Here is a 19,773-nt window from a genome sequence, read left to right as displayed (position 1 = left end):
GGATTTATCTTAGGAAACTTACCTAGTAACAGCCGCCACATCAAAGATGGGGCTTAAACAATGACTATTGCAGTCATGACATACAATATTTTACGTCCCTAATGTCTGGTAAATCAATAAAGCAAACTGCTCAGTAAAATATTCCAATTTCAGCAATAAACATTGAGGGAAGTTACAGAAATATATATCAGGAATGCATAAATTTGGCTTTTCCAAGCTAATACCCGTAAGTGTTATTGGCTTCTACTGATTATTACACTTCAGTTATACAAAAATGTGCAGCTTTCATAACAGAAAATATTGGGCTATGATAAATTCTGTAAAATGGGCCATGTTATATACATAATCATATTGTAAATATGTGATTTTTTAATTTATTTTTGCAGTCATAATTAGATCCAGGTGACAGTGGCTTATATACGGTACATAAGCTGATACAGTTTTGCTTCATGTTTGTATAAGACATATTGAGATTCTGCTGCACACTGTTTGAAATCATTATTACTATACATACAAAGAAGTATCATAAACAGAACAGGACATAGGAAAAAAAGATATTCCCTTAAATGTGGCGGCAGTGGTCTTCCATACTGAACCGTGTTTCAATGAGGAACATTGCTGCCACATCTAGGATCAAGGGGATATTCCATCAATTGACTCTCATTCTGTTTAAGATCCTTTTCAGTGTAGGCACATCAAAAATGATCAACTTTTTATAGTTATTACATTTAAACAATATACTTAAGTTTTGAGCATTCAAAAATGTATTTTTCTGCCATAACCATAATAGGCTTCCATACAATTCCAATTTTGACTGACTTAATTTTATTATTTTTTAAAGAAGTACAAAAAATATATTTATAGTGGCATTTTTGTGTCTTTCCCAATTGCTGAATTTTAAGATGAAATGTTATCCCTATTTATGCATCAAAGCATCACTCACCCAAAACACTGCATTAAAGCTGGTCCAGTGCAATGCAGGAAAAAATATATCCTATGAGATTAAAAATATACTTATTGTACAATAAGATCAGACAGCTATAAAAGATAAATTTTTTACTATAAGAAAAAAAAAGAGACACACAAACAGTTCGATTTATTGTATTTATTTTCCATTATACAAAAGTGACCATTAACAGAAAAAGAAACTATACTAGATAGAACGGTTGGATGGTGGGAAGTTAGTTTAGATGCAGCAAGAAATTGTTCCAGCTTGTCTTCATTCAAACCCGCTGCAGAGAAACAAGACAAACAAAAATCAATGTAGATGTTATTTTTCACCATTTGAAAATTAGTTATGTTATCCTAAAAAGGTGTAAACAGGGGCAGGTAAACACCCACCTAACCAAATGAGCGATGTCCCAGTTAGTTTCTGATGAAAGGGGACCAATGATTTCCACACCCTCCTCGGTCACAATAGCAATCTCATGCTGAAAAAAAGGAAAACATTAAATTAGCACATTCATTAAAAGCAGAATCCATTATTCCCCCCACCCGAAACTTTAGAAAGAACACTAGTTTTCTTTGGCTTAACTGACCCTGTTGTAGGAGCGAGCGTCTCTGTAGTACAGCACTTTGAGGCAGCGTTCCACAAGATCCCGAGCCTCCTGTTTGGTGATCTCCACCTTATTCTCCACCACCTCTCTCATCAGGGGCTGAAAGCATGAGCACACAAACCATAAGCTTAACTCAGATTTAACGACTTCCCCTGGTATTTACATTCATCTCAAAATAACATTATTTACAAGCAACACTTCCAGTTTAATGACCAGAAATCAAACATTGGCCACATTTCACTCTGAACAGAGAGCAGCTACGGTATGTGGACTGGCACAATTATCACAATATCACTTCTCAGTAGGGGCGGATAGTAATTTAATATTGATTTACATCGCAAAATTATTCGGTGACAAACACTGTAATCACCGACTATAAAGTGTTAGACAATTCTTATCTATGCAATTGGTTAAAATTATTTTAAGTTGTATATTGATATTGAACCGGCCAGACCAAATGTGGGAAATTTATATTATATTATAATATAAACATGGCAAAACAAGCTTTACCAGGCTTATTTTGCAGCGTTCTGAGCAACCTTTGAGGCTTTTATTTGGCTTATATCAATGTTACATTGTATCGACCAGAATTATTCTGAAATACATTATATATAGGTTTGGGCAATATTGGCCATCAAGATAGAATATTCTTCTGCCTCAATGCAATCAGGTGGACATCTTTAGGTACCAGACCATTTATCAGTTAGCTTCTCATCAACTCAAGTTGAGATTAATCGCATCGTAACATTCCGTAAAATTAAATGGTATTTCAACGAACCTACCTGGCTAAACGTAATCAAAGTACCTTAAGATGACCTTTGCAGGGATTGAAGCAAGAAAAAAATCCTGAACACGTGTGTGTGTGTGTGTGTGTGTGTATATTTTAAAGCCATGCCAGGTGAGTGTGGTGGCATGGGATCAGATTCCATGAATGATTTAGACTAAATTTGACTTCTGAAAATCCAATACCAAAAACTGCCAGAAGATGGCAAAAGTGCATCTACATCTACCACATTTCTTTTGATATCCAGTTTTGCTGCTCAGCGTTTCTGGAGCACAGCGTTCAGAAGCAAGCGCCTGGTTCACCTAACTTCCTGTACCAGCTGCGAAATGGCTTGCCATCTCGCCCCTTCTCCTCCAGCCATGGCCAGCACCATTTATTTTTGAAACCTTGTGACATCTTCCCCAGAGTTCATGAACTGCATTTTGCCCACACCATGCAATTCCATTCTCTCTAGCGTCCTTCTCTCCAAACACAAAGTTTGATTGATTTATATTTTTTTTTACTTTTTATACGTCTCTCCGTTAAATGGAGCTGTAAACAGCGCAAGGTGACTTTCCATGTAGAACTTCAGCACTGTACCACAATATCTGGCAAACTGAAGAAACAACTTCAAGAAACAAGAGGAGGAGGTAAACGCTTCCCTAAGACATGCCCCCTCCTTCTATTGATTGGCTTATACTGTTAGTTTAACAGCGCTCCTTTGCTACCATTGGTTGACAAACGCAAGAGGGATTTAGATTGTCTTTTTTTTTTTTTTACTTATTTACCATCAATTTATTTTCAAGTAATTTTGTTTTACCCACTGGCAATCACTACAGGCCGGAATACTTTAATCCCTGCATTCGTTGCGACCAGGTGAATAAATAAATGATCTAACCTGAATTGAATTCTGCCAGACTGTTCTGATTGAATGAATTTCAGATGATCTCATGTTTACTCACATTTTTCCCTTGATAGCTTAGAAAAAGGCTGCAGTTTTTCATATTTCAAACAGGGACTAACCTGAGCCAGATACGCTCCAAAACCAGTGGCAACTGTGGGAGCCTCATAAGCAACACCCAGCTTGTCCACATAACCCAGGAAACTAGAAGAGGAGGAAACATTTTGGATGTTAATCATGCTATACAAACCAGCAGTAGGAGAAGACTGTAGCAGCTGGTACATTGACTGGGTTTATAGACTATATCAACCAGTAGAATAACCGCTGTATTAATTATAAAACAAGTGATTACAGATTGGTAATAAGTAAATTCACTTGTATTCAACTAGAGTAAAATGTTGTATTGACCCTTATGTGCAAAGCACAAGTTTTCCTGTCATACCCAGAACCCTCACCTCTCCCCATTGTAGAAGCCTCCAATGACCACTGTGTTCCACAGAGGATTCATCTTGCTGCGACGGTTGTACATAACTCTGGTCAGCCAGGAGTGGATGGCCTTGGGACTGTAGCTGTGGCCATCACCCAGCAGCTCCTCATCAACGCTAACAGCAAAACAACATTTAGATGCACTCGTTAAGACAGAGTCAGCAGGCTGAGTACCTCAGTCACTGATTAGGAACTTACACCATCTGTTCAATGACCTGCTTCAGGTACTGATAGTCAGCATAGTCCCCAGATGCTCCGAGGATAGTGTTGTCATTCACCTACAAACAAACAGAAAAATAATCAAATATGGTTTTCAGCTTTCAAATTTCTCTTTTATGTCATTAACAACACTAGTCACCTTCATAAGGCGGGAAATGTTTCTGAACCGAGCCAGAGAGCCATAAGAACCCAGCATGTCAGCTGCAATGATAACCCCGCCGGTGAACTTCACACCAAGTACTGATGTTCCAGTTACCATAGGGTTTCTGAAAAGAGAACAGTTACTGTTACCTACAAATCTCCACTAGAAAATTCTGTTTCTCACCAGCTCAAAAATTCAAGATCAGGGGTCTTCAACCCCCAAACTGAAGGCGACGTGTAGCGGGGACCCCCTAATTATATATATTGTATGAACCTGTGTTTCAAACTGGTCCTATCTTCACTCTATTACAGATTGAGTCATGTAACGGAAGTAATTTCGCCCTGGGAATATTAAAGTATTTCTGATTGTGATTCCTGGCAATTGGAACAGGTGTTGTGAATGAAATGGTGCCCAGCTTGAAAGAGCTCTTGTTTGTTGCTGAATGTGTTCATTGATGACTGAAAGACATCTTCTGCCTCAATTTATCTGTTTACTACAGTGTGTTGAATTCATGTTAGTGTATTTAAAGACACTTCAATTAGTGGAAATAATTGGAGGGGGGAATATAAAAAAAAATATATAAATAAAAAAGGCTAATCAACTAAAACGTTCATGACCCCCATGCTGTACCTCTGTGAACCACATAGGGGTCACGGACCCCTGTTGAAGACCTCTATTCTAGATGGTTCCCACTCCTATAGGAAGGTAAAAGTTATAAACAAAATTACACGATTCTCATCCAATCAGTGGTAAATGTGGTTGACATTACATTATTTTTCTACTTATCTTTTCTTTATCATCACATGACTTATTCCTGGATAAGTACCTGGTTGTTGTTTTTTTGTGCATGCATGCTCTACTACAGGTTCATTACTATTTTTTTGTCATGCTCAGTATGAGAGATGGCTGCCGAGTCAATGACAACAAACCTACTGTTGCTATGCGCCCCTTCATTAGTGAAAGCTGCAAGTCACTAACCGGAGGTCATCAGCAAGGTTTCCTTACTTTAGATTTTTTTGTTTTGTAAGATTTAAGAATTGAATTGGCTGCATAGTTTGATAACTAGGATCAAATTAAGATTGTATTTAAGATGCACCTAGCATGCATTTAGCTTGATCAGTGTCTACATGTATATAACACTAAGGGGAAATCTTTTTACCTGCGAAACACTGACTATTCTTGAAAATCTGCTCATATAGTGTTTAAAACAGACAACCCTACATTAAAAATGCATGCAAGATTGTTTCTCATAGTGATCCGCGTTAATGTGTTGCTAAACCATTTTAATAATTGGGTTAATGACTGAACGTCGTCTTTGTTTGAACTCAATAATATAAAACTATCTCTTAGGATAGAGTTTCATCACTCCTTAGATGGTTGTATGATGCTTTGAATGTAATATAAGAACTAAATATGTGTTGAATCAGTTGATAATGTGTGTATTTATACATATATATGTGTATATATACGGTAACAATGGCAAATTGTTCAAACTAGCTTAGCTAAAAGGGTTAAAATTAGCAGAAGTCAAAAAAATAATTAAATAGATTACTTATAGATAGATAACCGGTATTATCAAGTTCATTTACTTAACAAAAGTCTCTACTACTTCTTTGGAATCTAAAACCTCATTATTGGTTTAACCTATTAAAATGTTTTAGCTTCAGTTAGCAGCCATGATGATGCAGCACAGCAGCGGAGTTCAAACCGAAACCAATACCAACTTTTCGGCTTAAACGAACCTTACGGTTCAAAAACAAGTGTATACTTACAGCGTGTGTCTAACCGGGCCACATGATGGAGCGGTACCGGTGCTACAAGTCCCAGGGAAGTTGTAAAACTGTCCAGGCTTTGGCCCGTTTTCCCAGAAATTGAGCTTCACACCACTGGACTCCATGTTGAATATGACGGAAGTGACGAAGCAGATGCTACTTCTTCTTCTGGGGTTTGGAGGCTGGAGCTTCACTTCCACAGAGCCACACAGAACATGGAGGATTTTATTCAGTTGTGGGGTTTTAACTAAATTTAATGTACTGTGTCAGATGAAGGGCAGCTACAATTTAACAAGGTGCCACTGGTTTTACACCAATAATTTATTAAATTGTATGAATTGTGTGCAGAAGGTGTGCATACTGCCACCTACTGTACATGAGTGAGTAGCATCATTACATCTATTAAATTACTTTTTTTTTTATTTTATTTTGTATTCTGAAGATAAATAAATAATGCTTTCAGCCGAGGTCGACTGGGGTTCAAGGAGACAGAAGCAGAGATACAAAAAGCAGCTGTAAAAGGCGGCCCCGTCCAGGAAACACACAGCCAGGCAGAGGAGCTCCGAGCCAGCTCCCATGCCAGAGGACGAAGAGAGCACCTCCAGCCAGTCACAGTCAGAGAAACAGGACTACACTGGAAAAACAGGCCGATCTCCAACATCTATAAACAAAGGTGTTGATGGCAGCAGCACAGCTGATATTTCTCTCCAGGATGGCATCACGGCCAAACAGGAACAGACGAGGCGAAGCTACTATGAGAAAAAGCAGAGAGAGCATAACGTTAGAGATTGAACTAACAGACAAATGAAGAAAATGTAAACATTTTTAAAGAGACAGCAAATTTAATTATAAAGGAAGGGAAAGGTTTTTTGGTTCAAAATGGGAAGCTGGATAGATTACCATCAGAAAAAGGAATAACAAAAAAATCAAGAATTCTAAACAATATAATAAAAGAACTTGGTTTAATAGATGTATGGAGGATGAATCATCCAAAAGAAAAATAATTTACATTTTACTCTAATCCTCATGATAGTTATTCTAGAAAAGATTTTATGTTGGTTTCGCAGCAAAATGCTTGTAAAGTGATGAGCAGTGGAATTAAACCGATTACAATAAGTGACCACGCATCCATTAATTTTACAATAGGCCTGGAGAAAGACCCTCCCTATTTCAAATATTGGAGACTTAATGTGTCAATCCTAACAGATAAGACAGTAGTTCAAGAAATAAAACAATGTATTAAACAATATTGGGAAAACGACAATGGAGAAGTAAATTCAGCAATATTATGGGAGTGCTGTAAAGCAGTAATTAGAGGAGAAATCATTGAAATTACATCCCGCATGAAAAGAACAAGAGAATATGAACAGAAACAGTTAGAGAGATATATAAAAAAATGGAAAAGGAACATGTAAAAAAATTAGACAAATCTGTAAGGTTAGAACTAGAAAATAAACTATATAAGTTAGATCAACTGTTAACTTTTAAAGCAGAATATGATCTAATATGTATAAATCAAGTGTACTATGAAAAAGGTAACAGCATCTAAGTTATTGGCATATCAATTAAAAAAGAAACAGTCAGAAAGGTTAGTAACAAAAGTAAGTCATCTCATTTCTAAAGAAATCAAGATGAAACCAAAAGATATTGCGGAAACATTTGCAGACTACTATAAAATTCTATATGATGATGAAGACAACGATCCTTTAAATACCAAAACAAAGGAATTTATGAGCAAGTTAGAATTACCAAAATTGACTTTGGAACAAGCACGAGAAATGACAGAACCAAGTACATTAGAAGAAATACTTAACACTATTAAAAAATGAAAGAGTAACAAGAGTCCCGGAACTGATGGGATTCCCGGGGAATTTTATAAGTGTTTTTTTTGAAGATATAGCACCATTATTAAAAAGAACCTTCAATTATGTTCTAGAATCAGGGAATGTACCAGAATCATGGTCAGAGGCTGTCATTTCTGTCTTGCAAAAGGAAGGAAAAGACCCCAGTCAGTGTGGAAGTTATCGTCCTGTTAGTTTACTGTGTATTGACTTAAAAATATGAACAAGTATAATGGCAAATAGAATCCAGAAAGGTATACAAAAATTAATAAAACCGGATCAACAGGTTTTATACCTGGGCGACAGGGCTCTAAAAACATTAGAAAAGCTCTAAATCTCATGTCATGTGCCAGATTATGTGCAAATACAAATATGTTTTTAAGTTTAGATGCTCAAAAAGCATTTGACAATCATTTTTGTACACAGAAAAAGAAAAAAGCAATATCAGATTCACAAACCCACCCAAAAAAAATTAACTGCACATATTGGGGACCCGTTGGACTGACAATAATAAACAAAATAAATGTAACAATAGTTCCACCAACTATTGGTTGTGGTTTTATAGAATATTGATCTCTTTAGTACCTCTACGACGCATGGTGTCAGGATGGCCGAGCGGTCTAAGGCGCTACGTTCAGGTCGTAGTCTCCCCTGGAGGCGTGGGTTCGAATCCCACTTCTGACAACACCTTTTACTTTTATTTCCAATGGTACCATTAAGGTTACTAATTAACGCTATTTAATACAAGGGGAGGGGGGCAGTGTGAAATCTATCGCAAACAAAATCGCTCACCTTTATAGTTAGATAACTGAGACAATTCAAAATTGTCTACATTGTAATTAGAACCAATTGTAATGTAATGTGTTTACTTGATCATTAAACTGATTTCGATCACAAACCACACCACATTTTGGCGTTGTTTTGGTTTAAATCGGTTTACATGGTGAAAAAAAAGGAGTTTCTGACTTTTTTTCTGTTTCAAATGGGTTGTTCGTGGGTTGGCGACGCAGTTACTCTTTGCGGTTTTATCTATAGCTGACACCATTAACAGACAAACAATGGGTGAGTTGCCTCTACCAAGTGGTAGCAAATGATGAAAATAATGATAAAGTCGTTCTTGGTTCTGGAGCCATTGTAACTGAAATGTAGTTTTCTCCAATCGGAAACATGTTGTGTTGTAAAGTGAACCAACAGCGCCCCTTGCTGGCGCATACTTGTATAACAGCAGCGTTTCTTCTGAAACTCCGCGTTTCTTTCACGGCGCCGCCTTTATTCACCGCTGCCATCACCTCTCTCTCTGGCCGGGAATCAGAGGCGTAGCCAGAACATTTTAATAAGGTGGCCATGTAATAACCAATGTAGTCAGAGTAGATAGGCACCAAAACCTCACGGTCAATCTACACTTTTAAATGAGGAATTTATGATCTATATTTATTTTATTTACATGGAATATGTAGAAGTTAAAAGTTGGGTTAGATGAGCATAGGGTTTAGAAAGCTGTTACTTAACGTCTCCCTGAGCACATCATCCCACTTCATGACAGTGTGGTGATTAAATCAAATTTGTGTTAAAAATGGAGCTTAGTGAGCTTAAAGTGCAGATTTTCTAGTATTTTTGTTGACAAAAATGTTCAGCTTCATTGTGTAATAATTGCAGCGATTTGCTGACATCAATTTAATCAGTTAGCTATATGTGTTATTTGTTGTTGAAGAAGAGAGGAATAAACAGTTAAAGAGTTACAGGTACATTTATTTAATCCCATGTCATGGAGGGGGGATTGTTATGTGTGATAGCATGTAGTATACTAGAACTTTTTTTAATCCAGTAACCTGTTATATTTTACATTAGAACAGGATTAACCAGATAATCTACACTCTCATCTTCACCCTCAGGACCAAGAAACCTAGATCCTCCCCTATCTAACATGTCTATATTTTTAAACATTTTACTGCTGTAATTTTCTTGCATTCTGAGTTATTAGAGTTAAATGCTTTTAAATGGGTCGCAGGAAACGCGGTGGGTTTTGAGAAGTTAATTAAAAAAACCTTTCAACAGATTTTAGATGCTGAATATGTTAGTTACACATTTATTACTGCGTTAATTCCTAAAAATATAAATACACTTTAAAGGTTTCAGGCTGTCGCAGAATCCCATCCCCAAGTTAAATATTATCAGCTGTATACAAGCCTATTTTACAATGCAGATGCACACAGCGTGCAGCAACATGCACGCTGCTGTTTCCACCCAGCCACGCCTGCTTGTACAGTCACGGTTGCCGGAGCAACAGGGTGGGACCCTTATTGCTGCAGCACACCTCCGTTTTCTGTATATCTGCAAGTACAAACACACATAGAGGTGAGACATGGGTGGGAGGAGGGGAGTGGGGGTGTCAGAGTCCACTCACAAACTGATCAGCTGACTCACCGGGTGTGGAGCAGGTTCCCTCACAGATCTCTGTTTATCCTTAACCATTCTCTCCTTTCCTCACCTGTCTCCCTGTACCCGCCGGCTGAAGGAGCTGCAGTAAGTCTGCTATGAAGTTAACTTTTATTTCTTTCTTCTGTGCAGTTGGACTTCTATGTTGTAGCTCTTTCACTCTTATCTGCCTGCTGTATCAATGCAGATGACAGTTATGGTCTGGTTTGTTTTCCTGGTTCAGTTCAAGGGAACAGATCTCAACATTTGTCCAGCGTTGTGTCAACAGTTCCGCTCATTCTAGCTCATTTCTCCTTTCAGCGAATCATGGCTTCAAATTATTGGGTAAAACATTATTTGATTGGACAAGTAGGCTGTGCTGCTTTTTGATTATTGTAACTAAACCTAATGTCCCTGTTAAATGTTTCCATTCTTACATCTTTAACCTGGATGTCATAACATTTGTGTTATTTTAATATTTTATTCATTATTTTCTACTTTGTGTAGAAGATTCAGTTTGCAGCATAAATTAATTGGGTGACTAATGCTGAGAAAAATTCAACATCCAGAAATAACACCTAACTTGGTGAAGATCTAAGGAGAGATATTACCTGTGATAACCTTACACACGTTGAGGCAAAGCTGAAGTTTCTGCTGAATGTTAAAGAAATTGGTTCCTCATCCTGGTTCTCAGGACCCGCAGCCTTTATGTGTTTTCCTGCTACCTCACACCTGGTGACTAACAGGCTTTTGCATCACTTGATGACATGCTGAGGTGGCATTTAAATCAGGTGTGTTGAGGAGAAACCTTTCTAAACTTTCATCTGGACAGGATGCCCTGAGGTCAGGGGTTTCCACTAGTTTCCGGGTATTTTAGTGGAAACTTCCTGGAGAATCAATGTTTTTAAATAGTAGTGATTGTGGCTTGGAAAAGTAAAAAAAAAAAACTTCTGAAGTGAATGTTTGGGAGGGTTGACCTAGTGGTTAGAGCGGTGCGATTGTGCTCTGAGAATTTTGCAAGTACCCATTCCGATCCCCATAGCCTCCACTCTGGGTTTCTGAGCAAAACTCTTAACCCCACACTGCTCTACGGGCGCCGCATGATGGCAGTCAACTGCTTCCCAAGGGGATGGGTTAAATGTAAAGGTAAATTTCTCCAATGTTAGATCAATAAAATTCAATTACTATTTTTATTTCCCCATTGTGGGACAATAAAGGGATCTACAGAAAGGGATTTACATTTATGATCAAAAAATAAGTGTTTGTTCAGAATAGGGAGATACAAGAGTCACAGCGAGCCTTGTTATCCTGAAAACATTCAACCAACAGTCAAGCATGGCGGTGGCAGCATCATGCTGTGGAACTACACAAAGTATATAGAATAATAAAGGAGGACTACCTCTGTTCTTCAAATTTAGCCCCAAATAAACTTCCAGATAGTTAAAACTTTGCCTCTAATCAGGTGGTCCAACAGGACAATGATCCCAAACAAATGTCAAAACTGGTTTTGGAATAGAAACGACCTCTTTGCAATCTGAATACATTTTAGATGAACTATGTTGATATTACCAAGAGTAGTAAAACAGTTAAACAGAATCAACAGCTACAAATAATAAACAGCTCCCAACCCAAAGCAGTGTTATCATGGCTTTCCGTTTGAGATCAGGCCTCTGTTTCACAAAGCAGGTGTAACAAATTCAGATTAGAATCGCAACTCTAAATTGATCTAGCCTAAAGTTGGGAACTCTGAGTGTTCGGTTTTGTAACGGCTGCTATCAATTAGTTCAATCAATTTTTACTAAGTCCACTCAGAGTGAAGCGCATGCCTAACAAGTATGAAAAGCCATTATCATTGGAGCACCAATTTGACGAGTCACCATGACAACAGGAAACAGGAAGTTCCTATGTCACCCCCACTGGAACTAGATATTTTAAAGCAGAAATGCAAAAAAATAAAATAAAAAAGGAGAATGTGTTTTAAAGACAGAGAAACAGCCCTACAGCTACAAAGGAGAGGAAGATTGTTGATGTTAATGCATAAGTTTGTATAAAGTGGGCTATTGGATATGGCAGGCCGTTTTTACATTTATTAAAAGCACTCCTCTCTGTTTTTCTATTTGTAGATCACTAAAACAAGATTCTTCCTGATAAAATCACCCTCCTAGACACAACTGTGAAAAAACATTTTCTAAATTACTTTTTTGCAGCAGAAACAGAATTTTAGAAAGTTCAAAAAAAATTATACTATTAAGAATTAAGTTTTATATATCTAGAGATATTTACACAGTTTAATTGGCCATTCTGACGTTTATCAGCTTGACTGAATATGCTTTTGTGTTATCTGAAAAACAGTAGTTTTCATAGTTAAAATAATACAAATGCTGACCAGTTTTATTAGGAAAATGAAGATCTGAAATTAATTTATAGACATCCAGAATGTTTATTCTAGATGTGGTAAATGTCACTTTGTTTGAAATGATGATTATAAAAACAATCAGGAATACATATTCAGTGAAACTAGTACACATCAAAATGGCTTGCTGAAATAGTGAAAATATTACGGGTTTATTTCGAAAATGGTTGCAGATCAATATTTAGGTGAAATCTTTTGGCAGCAGGTGAGGATGAAGAATAAAAACGTAGTTCTAATATATAGAACCTTTGCATTATCTTATTGGTCCCTCCTCATGTTGATTCAGTCTTCTTTTATACAGTTTATAGTTGCTGTTTGCAGCTGTGCTTCAAATGTTATCATCCCAATAAATGGTTGTTATTTGTGGCTATCAGTCCCATAGAATGGCTCAGATTGTGCCAGTAGACTCATTAAGTTTTTATCATCGAGTGAATCCTAATCCTAACCCTAAAGTAATTCCTTTTCCCCCACGGAATCAGTGAGTCTATTTATGTGTAATCTGAAAATAAGTTCAGTAGTTCTTAATGTACTGTAAATAGAACTAAATGAAAATTAAATGATCCACATCTTGCTCATATTAAACAATCAAGAAACAAGATGCCCTGTCAACTGAGTTGTAGAATCCTCTCCCTATAAATATTTAATTCTCTGTGAAAAAGTGCAGATAATCTTTTAATAAGATCCTCATAATGTGTGTTACGGTCCTAGTGAAGGATATTTTGTTTTTATGCACAACGCTACAACAAAAATCTGATTAAATCAGGAAATAAAACAGCGTGATCGGGTTAATATAGCTTTGTTTACGTTTTACACTGAGGGCTAAATCGACAAACTGGGACGTGCAGTTAACTTTAGCCGAGTACATACTGTATGTGGGGCTTTTTGCCATCTAGACTGGGAGAAACAAAAACTGCAAACTCTGCATCCAGATCTTATTTTTAATATGAAACAGAATAGATTAAAAAAAGATAAAGATCCCAAGATGCGAGTATGTAAACCTGTGAGTGTATAAACTGGTTTAGATATTTTGTTTACTGAAAACAGGTTTGAGAAGGTGAGGCCAAAGCTGCCAGCATAACTGTTTTTTCTTTTGAAGTAACAGCTCCAGTCAGACCAACCGGCTGTTTCAGTGCTCTCTGAATCCAAGTGAAACAAAAAATATCTGCATTTTTCTTTCTGTTTCATGATTTGTCCTTTTAAACAGAAGCGTCATGGAATCTACAGGAGAGGAACTTGAAGAAGAAGCCTGCAGGTAAAATTTCACACCAAGACTTTTGATTTCCTTTGACATTATAAATACAAATGTTTGATCTGCAAAAATCTCTTAAAAAAAAAAATGTGTAATTTTTTTCTAACCTCTTCACCTACTGTATGTTTGCCCAGAATAAACCAGGAAGATGAAAACATTGAAACCACCCCCGAATATGCTGAAAATGCATCCAGTTCTATTCTAACAACCCCAACAGGTACGACTAGGACTAATCCCAATATGAAGTGTAGTGGATAAATTGAAAAATTTTATGAAATGAATTCTATGTTGGTGAAGATTCTCAGTCTTTCAGGTCATAGTCATTTCAAAAAAGTTAAAAATGTTAAAAAAAACAAACCCCTGGACTTTGTTTTCCAAGTTGAAGATGTTTCACTTCTGTTCCAGGAAGCACTTTTAATTAAAAATGTCTGGATAAGCGTTGAGTTCCAAGCTTTATAGAGGAGCCCAACAGAGCTTTGTTATGGCTCAGAAAATATGCAAATTAAACCGGAAGAACACCCTTCAGTAATGGGGAGTCGTTAGGGTCTTTGATAGCCTCCAATACACGATACTGGCCTATGCCTCGGAAAAAAGAGAGTCGTTAGGTTAACTGGTCATTAAATACTTTTTGAATTTTAATCTATCCCCCATAAAAACAAAATGATAGGGCTGTCTTTTTTTTCCATTGTGCTTTTAAGTAATCAAAATAATATTTAATAATATCTACCCCAAAAAATCAAGTCTCCGCATACACACACATTTCTAGTCACATCACATAAGGGACACAAATAAAGTTCATTCAATTACATTAATTTCTATGTATTTTTTTTCTTTAACTTTATTTGCTTGCAGTCAATTAATCCTACTGCATTTTGTGGAGCTGCAGCAAAACCTCAGTAAACATGTTGAAGCAGAACAGAATGGATGAAGATTAAAAAACTCTTTGGAAAAGCAGAATAACCATAATGTCGATTAATACTAGCTTATAAGATCGATTCTTGTGCTTAGTGTGATGATGACCAAAACGCACACAGGGGGAACGTTTAGGTGTCTGTTTTATTTTACTCTTCAGGACACTTCATTAGAAACTTTACAATCCTGCTGTGCTTTTATCGATAAAAATTTCTTATGGGGGGTGAGAATTCAATTCAGTTTATTTCTATAGCACGTCATCTCAAGGCACTTTACAGTTCACCAGATCATACAATCAAATTGTTTCAAGTTTTCTATCTAAGGAAAACCAACAGATTGCATCGACTCATTGACTCGAAGGCAATCCCTCACATTAAGAATGGTTGTAGCAACAGTGGGGAGGGAAAACTCCCTTTTAACAGGAAGAAACCTCCAGCAGAACCTGGCTCAATGTGATCGGCCATCTGCCGAGGCAGACTGGGGTTCAAGGAGACAGAAGCAGAGATACAAAAAGCAACTGTAAAAGACGGCCCTGTCCAGGAAACACACAGCCAGGCAGACAAGCTCTGAGCCAGCTCCCATGTCATGGGATGAAGAGAGTACATCCAGCCGGTCACAGTCAGAGAAACAGGACTACACCAGAAAAACAGGCCAATCTCGAACATCTATAAACAAGGGTGTTGATGGCAGCAGCACAGCTGATATTTCTCTCCAGGATGGAGTCACAGCCAAACAGGAACAGACCAGATGAAGCTGCTATGAGAAAAAGGCAGAGAGAGAGTAGAACATTAGAGATTGAACTAACAGATTCTGCAGAGTGGGAGAAGAGAGATAGAATAAAGCAGAATGATGAAACAGGGGTCCTTATGTCCTCCAGAAGTCTAAGCCTATAGCAGCATAACTATAGAGATAGCTCAGGATAACCTGAACCACCCTAACTATAAGCTTTATCAAAAAGGAAAGTTTTGTTAAATCACTGGATTATATAATCCAGTGATTAATCATATAAATCATATAAATTGATGTTAAATGTTTGGTATAATAGAAATAAAGAAATCTACTTATTTATTTATGGTTTGGGTGTCATGTATGCATAATTTAACTAAACATCCTGATGATTTCTGTGTGCAGCTCCCCCCAACAGCCTGCCTCTGACAGGGGAACGACAAATGAAGAAGAAAGTGTTAGCAGCTCCAGCTCTGAGTCTGTCATTAGGTGATACACTAATGCTTTAATAAATGTCGTAACTGCTCCTTCTGCCACGCTCTCAGAGTGCAATCTTGGAATCGGACACTTAAAGATTATTCTACTTCTGCTTCAGGTGGCAGTGGGTCGATAACCTCTGACGACCTACAATCAGCCTTCCTCTCCCCCTCACCAGAAGATCTAGAGGACACAGGGCTGGATTTTGATTTGGACGCCATAGAAACGCCATCAGACAGTGAATCCTTGCACTTCCCCATCTATGACCTGGACCTTGAAGGTAGCCTTAGGGAAAATATCAAAAATTTCACATGAATACATTTACATTTTACAACATGTGATTTCATCTCAAAATAATTTTTTTTTTAAAATTAATTCCTTTTCGGAAGAAGTGAATGGCAGACAATATATACATTGAATATTCATACGCACATTGATTGATTGATTGATTGACTTTATTGATCTCACAGTGGAGAAATGTACTCGTTACATGAGCTCAAATAGGAAAAGAATGTTTCAAAAGAAGAAAAAGGTGTGTAGGATATATACAGTATATACAGTACATCCACATATAACTTTTTTTTTAATAGTAGGATTATTATACAGGGTTTTTGCACAGGGTGTTTACATTTTTATTTATATAGATGAATATTTATATAGTTATTGCTCTGGTGTCAGATATAGACAAACAGGTTATTGCACAGTCTATCAAATGGTGCATTGCATATTATATATTGCACAAGTTATTGTCGTTGTAGTGTCGCATTGTAGAGTCTGGTTACAGCAGGGCTGAATGACCTGCTGCAACGCTCCTTTTTACAAACAGGGTGTAAAAGTCTTTCACTTAAGGAGCTGCTCAGCTCCTCTACAGTCTGGTGCAGAGGGTGGATGGTGTGTATACATTTAAACCAATGGGGGGCGGTGCTTATGGGCCTATTGTACCTAGGGCTTCAGCGGGCACCACTCAGCTTAATCTACCTTTTATCTTTTAACGTCCATGCATATATATATATATATATATATATATATATATATATATATATATATATATATATATATATATATATATATATATATACATTACTCTATAACCAGAGCTCTGCAGCTTTAACATCATCATTAGCTGTTCAGATTCAATATGCATCTAATTACCAGATAAAATAGCGCATAAAGCATTAAAATAAAATATATGACACTCAGCAGAGATGCTGATTATTGATAAACTAAATTCATTATTCTGTTTTTGTGCAGGAAGTTTTAGTATCTCTATTTAGTATTAGTGAGGCCAGAAAAATTTTGACAAAAGCGAATCTAAAATGCAGATTGTTGCTATTGGCTAAAAACATTTTGCTTTAACTGACCAATCAGAGGACAGAAAATGCTGATGTAGGAGTGGGCCCGCTAGCTGGTCCTGTGGGGCAAATCTGAAATTTGATTGGTTGAAGAAAACTTTAAATTTATTCTTACCATTTTTGGCACAAATGTATCGTATACTTACCCTCACCTGAAAAACTCATGGATACTTTTTATTTAAGGTATAAAATAAAAAAATTCTAAATCATGGGTTTTATATGTGTAAAATGCAAGAGACTCGTGTGAAACTGTGCTTTTTAAACCAATTAATAGTGTAAAGTGTGAAAAAAACTTCTATTTTCCATAAGTTTTTAAACTCCATATAATTCAGTTTCTAATGACTAGATGAAATAAAACCGCTTGAGGCATACTAAGAGTCTTTCCCATCATGAGTTGTAGGCACCAGATTGGAGGCATGGATGCACATTTGTATCCACTTCTCTCATCAAGAATCTCAGAGTTCAATATCTGTATGTTAGTCAGTCACAAATATATTTAAACTGGGAGAATACCTTCATACATGTGTAACATGTTCCTGAGGGGAAGTTTTTCTGCATACTTTTGTTAGTATGTTTGTAGTTATTTTTCTACATGTTACTTATTCTTCTTTAATTGTCCTTCATGTTGTTTTTAACACATGTGAACGTGTTTTTCCCATGTAGATGTCAGAGAGCTGGAACATGTTTTTATATCTGATGCTTATTTACTGTTGGCTCTTTACTCTCCCAGAGGACCTCCTGCGGCTCGGTGTGGCCTCCCACCACAACAGAGTATCTGGATCCGGATCCAGGTCAGGCTCAGGGCCCGGTTTCTTATCAGGGCCTGACCAGTTTGGACTGGGAGCTTTGGAAAGGGAGGACATAGTGGACGGAGAAGGTACCAAGTGGCGCTGCTTTACCACAGGCGACCCCCCGCAGGAGTCCAGGGTCAACATGAGCGTCCTGGAGCCTTACCTGAGGGTGTTGTCACACGGAGGTTAGACCTGCTCCCTGAGCTCTGGTCTACCTGTTTAACCCAAATATTCAATTTAAGCAGCTGCTGTCATCTCTCAGGTTACTACGGAGATGGTCACAATGACATCATTGTGTTTTCCTCCTGCTACCTTCCAGAAAACAGTCTGGAAAACTACCAGTATGTGATGGATAACCTCTTCAGGTCAGAAACGGCAGCTGATCAGATGGCTGATTGAGCATAGTAATGACTTTGATCTTGTTTCCTTGATTGTCCTGTTTTGTTTTTTTAATTTTTTTTATCTGTCAGATTTGTAATTGGGACCCTGGAGCTGATGGTTGCAGAAAACTATGTGATAGTCTATCTGTGTGCAGGAGGCCAGAAGGAAAAACTCCCAGGAATCGGGTGGCTTAAAGAGTGCTACACCAGCATAGACCGGAGGTACAAAAACACATTACAGTATAGAATAGACATGTTTATCATTCAGAAGACAACAGTTAAAGTGTCTAACAAGGTTTCCTTCTCTTTTCTTTAGAGCCACTAAATAATTGCTTATGGATGATCATTTTGATCCTAACCCTGATTAGAACAATTTTGCTCTTTTCTTTACCTTGATTAATATCTGGAAAGTGCTGTAATTGTAGTTTTGTAAATAACTTGTATAACAATGTTGATTTGAACGTATAAACAGCAAGACTTGGTTAAAATAAGAATTTAGAAAGTTAGAGGCTTACAATTTTATTGCCTGTGTGTATTGGGCCTATTTTCAGTTATGTAATTCAATAACTTCCCAGTAGAGGGAGTACTTCCTACACAGTGAAAGATGGCAATCAAAAAAATAAAACAGGTGGTTTTTAAAAGAAACCCAACTGACACAGAAACAAGTGAAAGTTGTGACCAGATACATTTGTGACTGTAAACAATTTGAATTGAATGTAGAAAAAAAAACATGTCCTGTCAAAAGAAAAAAACAAAACATGTATAAAAATATCCCAGATGAAATAGAAAAGAAATGCAATCCATTTTTGTACCACAAATAAAGAGATTCAGGTCTACCAGCAGCAAAGTGGCAGGCAGATGGACGCTCACAGATACAAAAGAAACAATAAAAAACAAAGAATTGTTTTTCTAAATAGGACACTGCACTGTAAAGAAAAATTAAAAAAAGAACAAAAAATACTTTACAGTTGTTGATGAAATTATACTAAAAAAAATGAAAGAAGAATGCAACTGAATGATGTGATTTTAAAGAAATGTTCAAGATGTTTGTATATGCATGACAACAATGCACCAGGTTATTTATGAAAAAGAAAGGAGGACAAATAAGATATAAATTACAACGCTCCAATACACATAAAGTAACAAAAATAGCCAAACTAAACTAATTTTTTTTCAATTTGGCACATTTCTTTCTCTTTGACTCCTGCTTAATAGATGATCTAAACTATCTGAGAGTTTGCTTGTGGTATCCCTCTGTGCGTTGTAGGCTGGTTTTTAATTTTCCATCCATCCATACTTCATCATTTATCCATCCATCCATCCATCCATCCATCCATCCATCCATCCATCCATCCATCCATCCATCCATCCATCCATC

The 19,773-nt window shown here is 37.1% G+C and overlaps 2 protein-coding genes and 1 non-coding gene across 4 annotated transcripts in view; 2 read left to right on the top strand and 1 right to left on the bottom strand.

Moving 5' to 3' along the window:
- Positions 1-1,090: 1,090 nt before the first annotated feature.
- Positions 1,091-6,000, bottom strand: psmb4 (proteasome subunit beta 4). The gene is made up of 8 exons (XM_015375008.1): positions 5,840-6,000; positions 4,065-4,191; positions 3,905-3,984; positions 3,676-3,822; positions 3,343-3,424; positions 1,539-1,655; positions 1,342-1,430; positions 1,091-1,232 (listed from the first exon to the last, which is right to left on the bottom strand). The coding sequence occupies exons 1-8, from the start codon at positions 5,962-5,964 to the stop codon at positions 1,220-1,222; spliced, it is 780 nt and encodes a 259-aa protein (XP_015230494.1). The 5' UTR covers positions 5,965-6,000; the 3' UTR covers positions 1,091-1,219.
- A 2,281-nt stretch (positions 6,001-8,281) lies between these two features.
- Positions 8,282-8,364, top strand: trnal-cag. The gene has a single exon. It is a non-coding gene; the product is annotated as a tRNA-Leu (tRNA).
- Positions 8,365-10,060: 1,696 nt separating this feature from the next.
- The window catches only part of bnipl (BCL2/adenovirus E1B 19kD interacting protein like), an 11,563-nt gene continuing 1,850 nt past the window's right edge, over positions 10,061-19,773 (top strand). For both annotated transcript variants that reach the window (XR_001481241.1, XM_015375022.1), the window contains exons 1-8: positions 10,061-10,203; positions 13,713-13,760; positions 13,892-13,974; positions 15,801-15,884; positions 15,991-16,152; positions 17,955-18,200; positions 18,278-18,380; positions 18,486-18,617. Coding sequence is in view for 1 of the 2 variants with exons in the window: in XM_015375022.1 (XP_015230508.1) it covers positions 13,720-13,760; positions 13,892-13,974; positions 15,801-15,884; positions 15,991-16,152; positions 17,955-18,200; positions 18,278-18,380; positions 18,486-18,617 (851 nt within the window). In the remaining variant the exon portion in view is untranslated. The remainder of the gene's footprint in view (positions 10,204-13,712; positions 13,761-13,891; positions 13,975-15,800; positions 15,885-15,990; positions 16,153-17,954; positions 18,201-18,277; positions 18,381-18,485; positions 18,618-19,773) is intronic.

This window comes from Cyprinodon variegatus, unplaced genomic scaffold (genome assembly GCF_000732505.1).
Source record: "Cyprinodon variegatus isolate N-32 unplaced genomic scaffold, C_variegatus-1.0 Scaffold112, whole genome shotgun sequence".
NCBI classification, from domain to species: Eukaryota; Metazoa; Chordata; class Actinopteri; order Cyprinodontiformes; family Cyprinodontidae; genus Cyprinodon; species Cyprinodon variegatus.
Note: the sequence above shows the minus strand (reverse complement) of the source record. Positions and strands in the feature narration are given on the sequence as shown.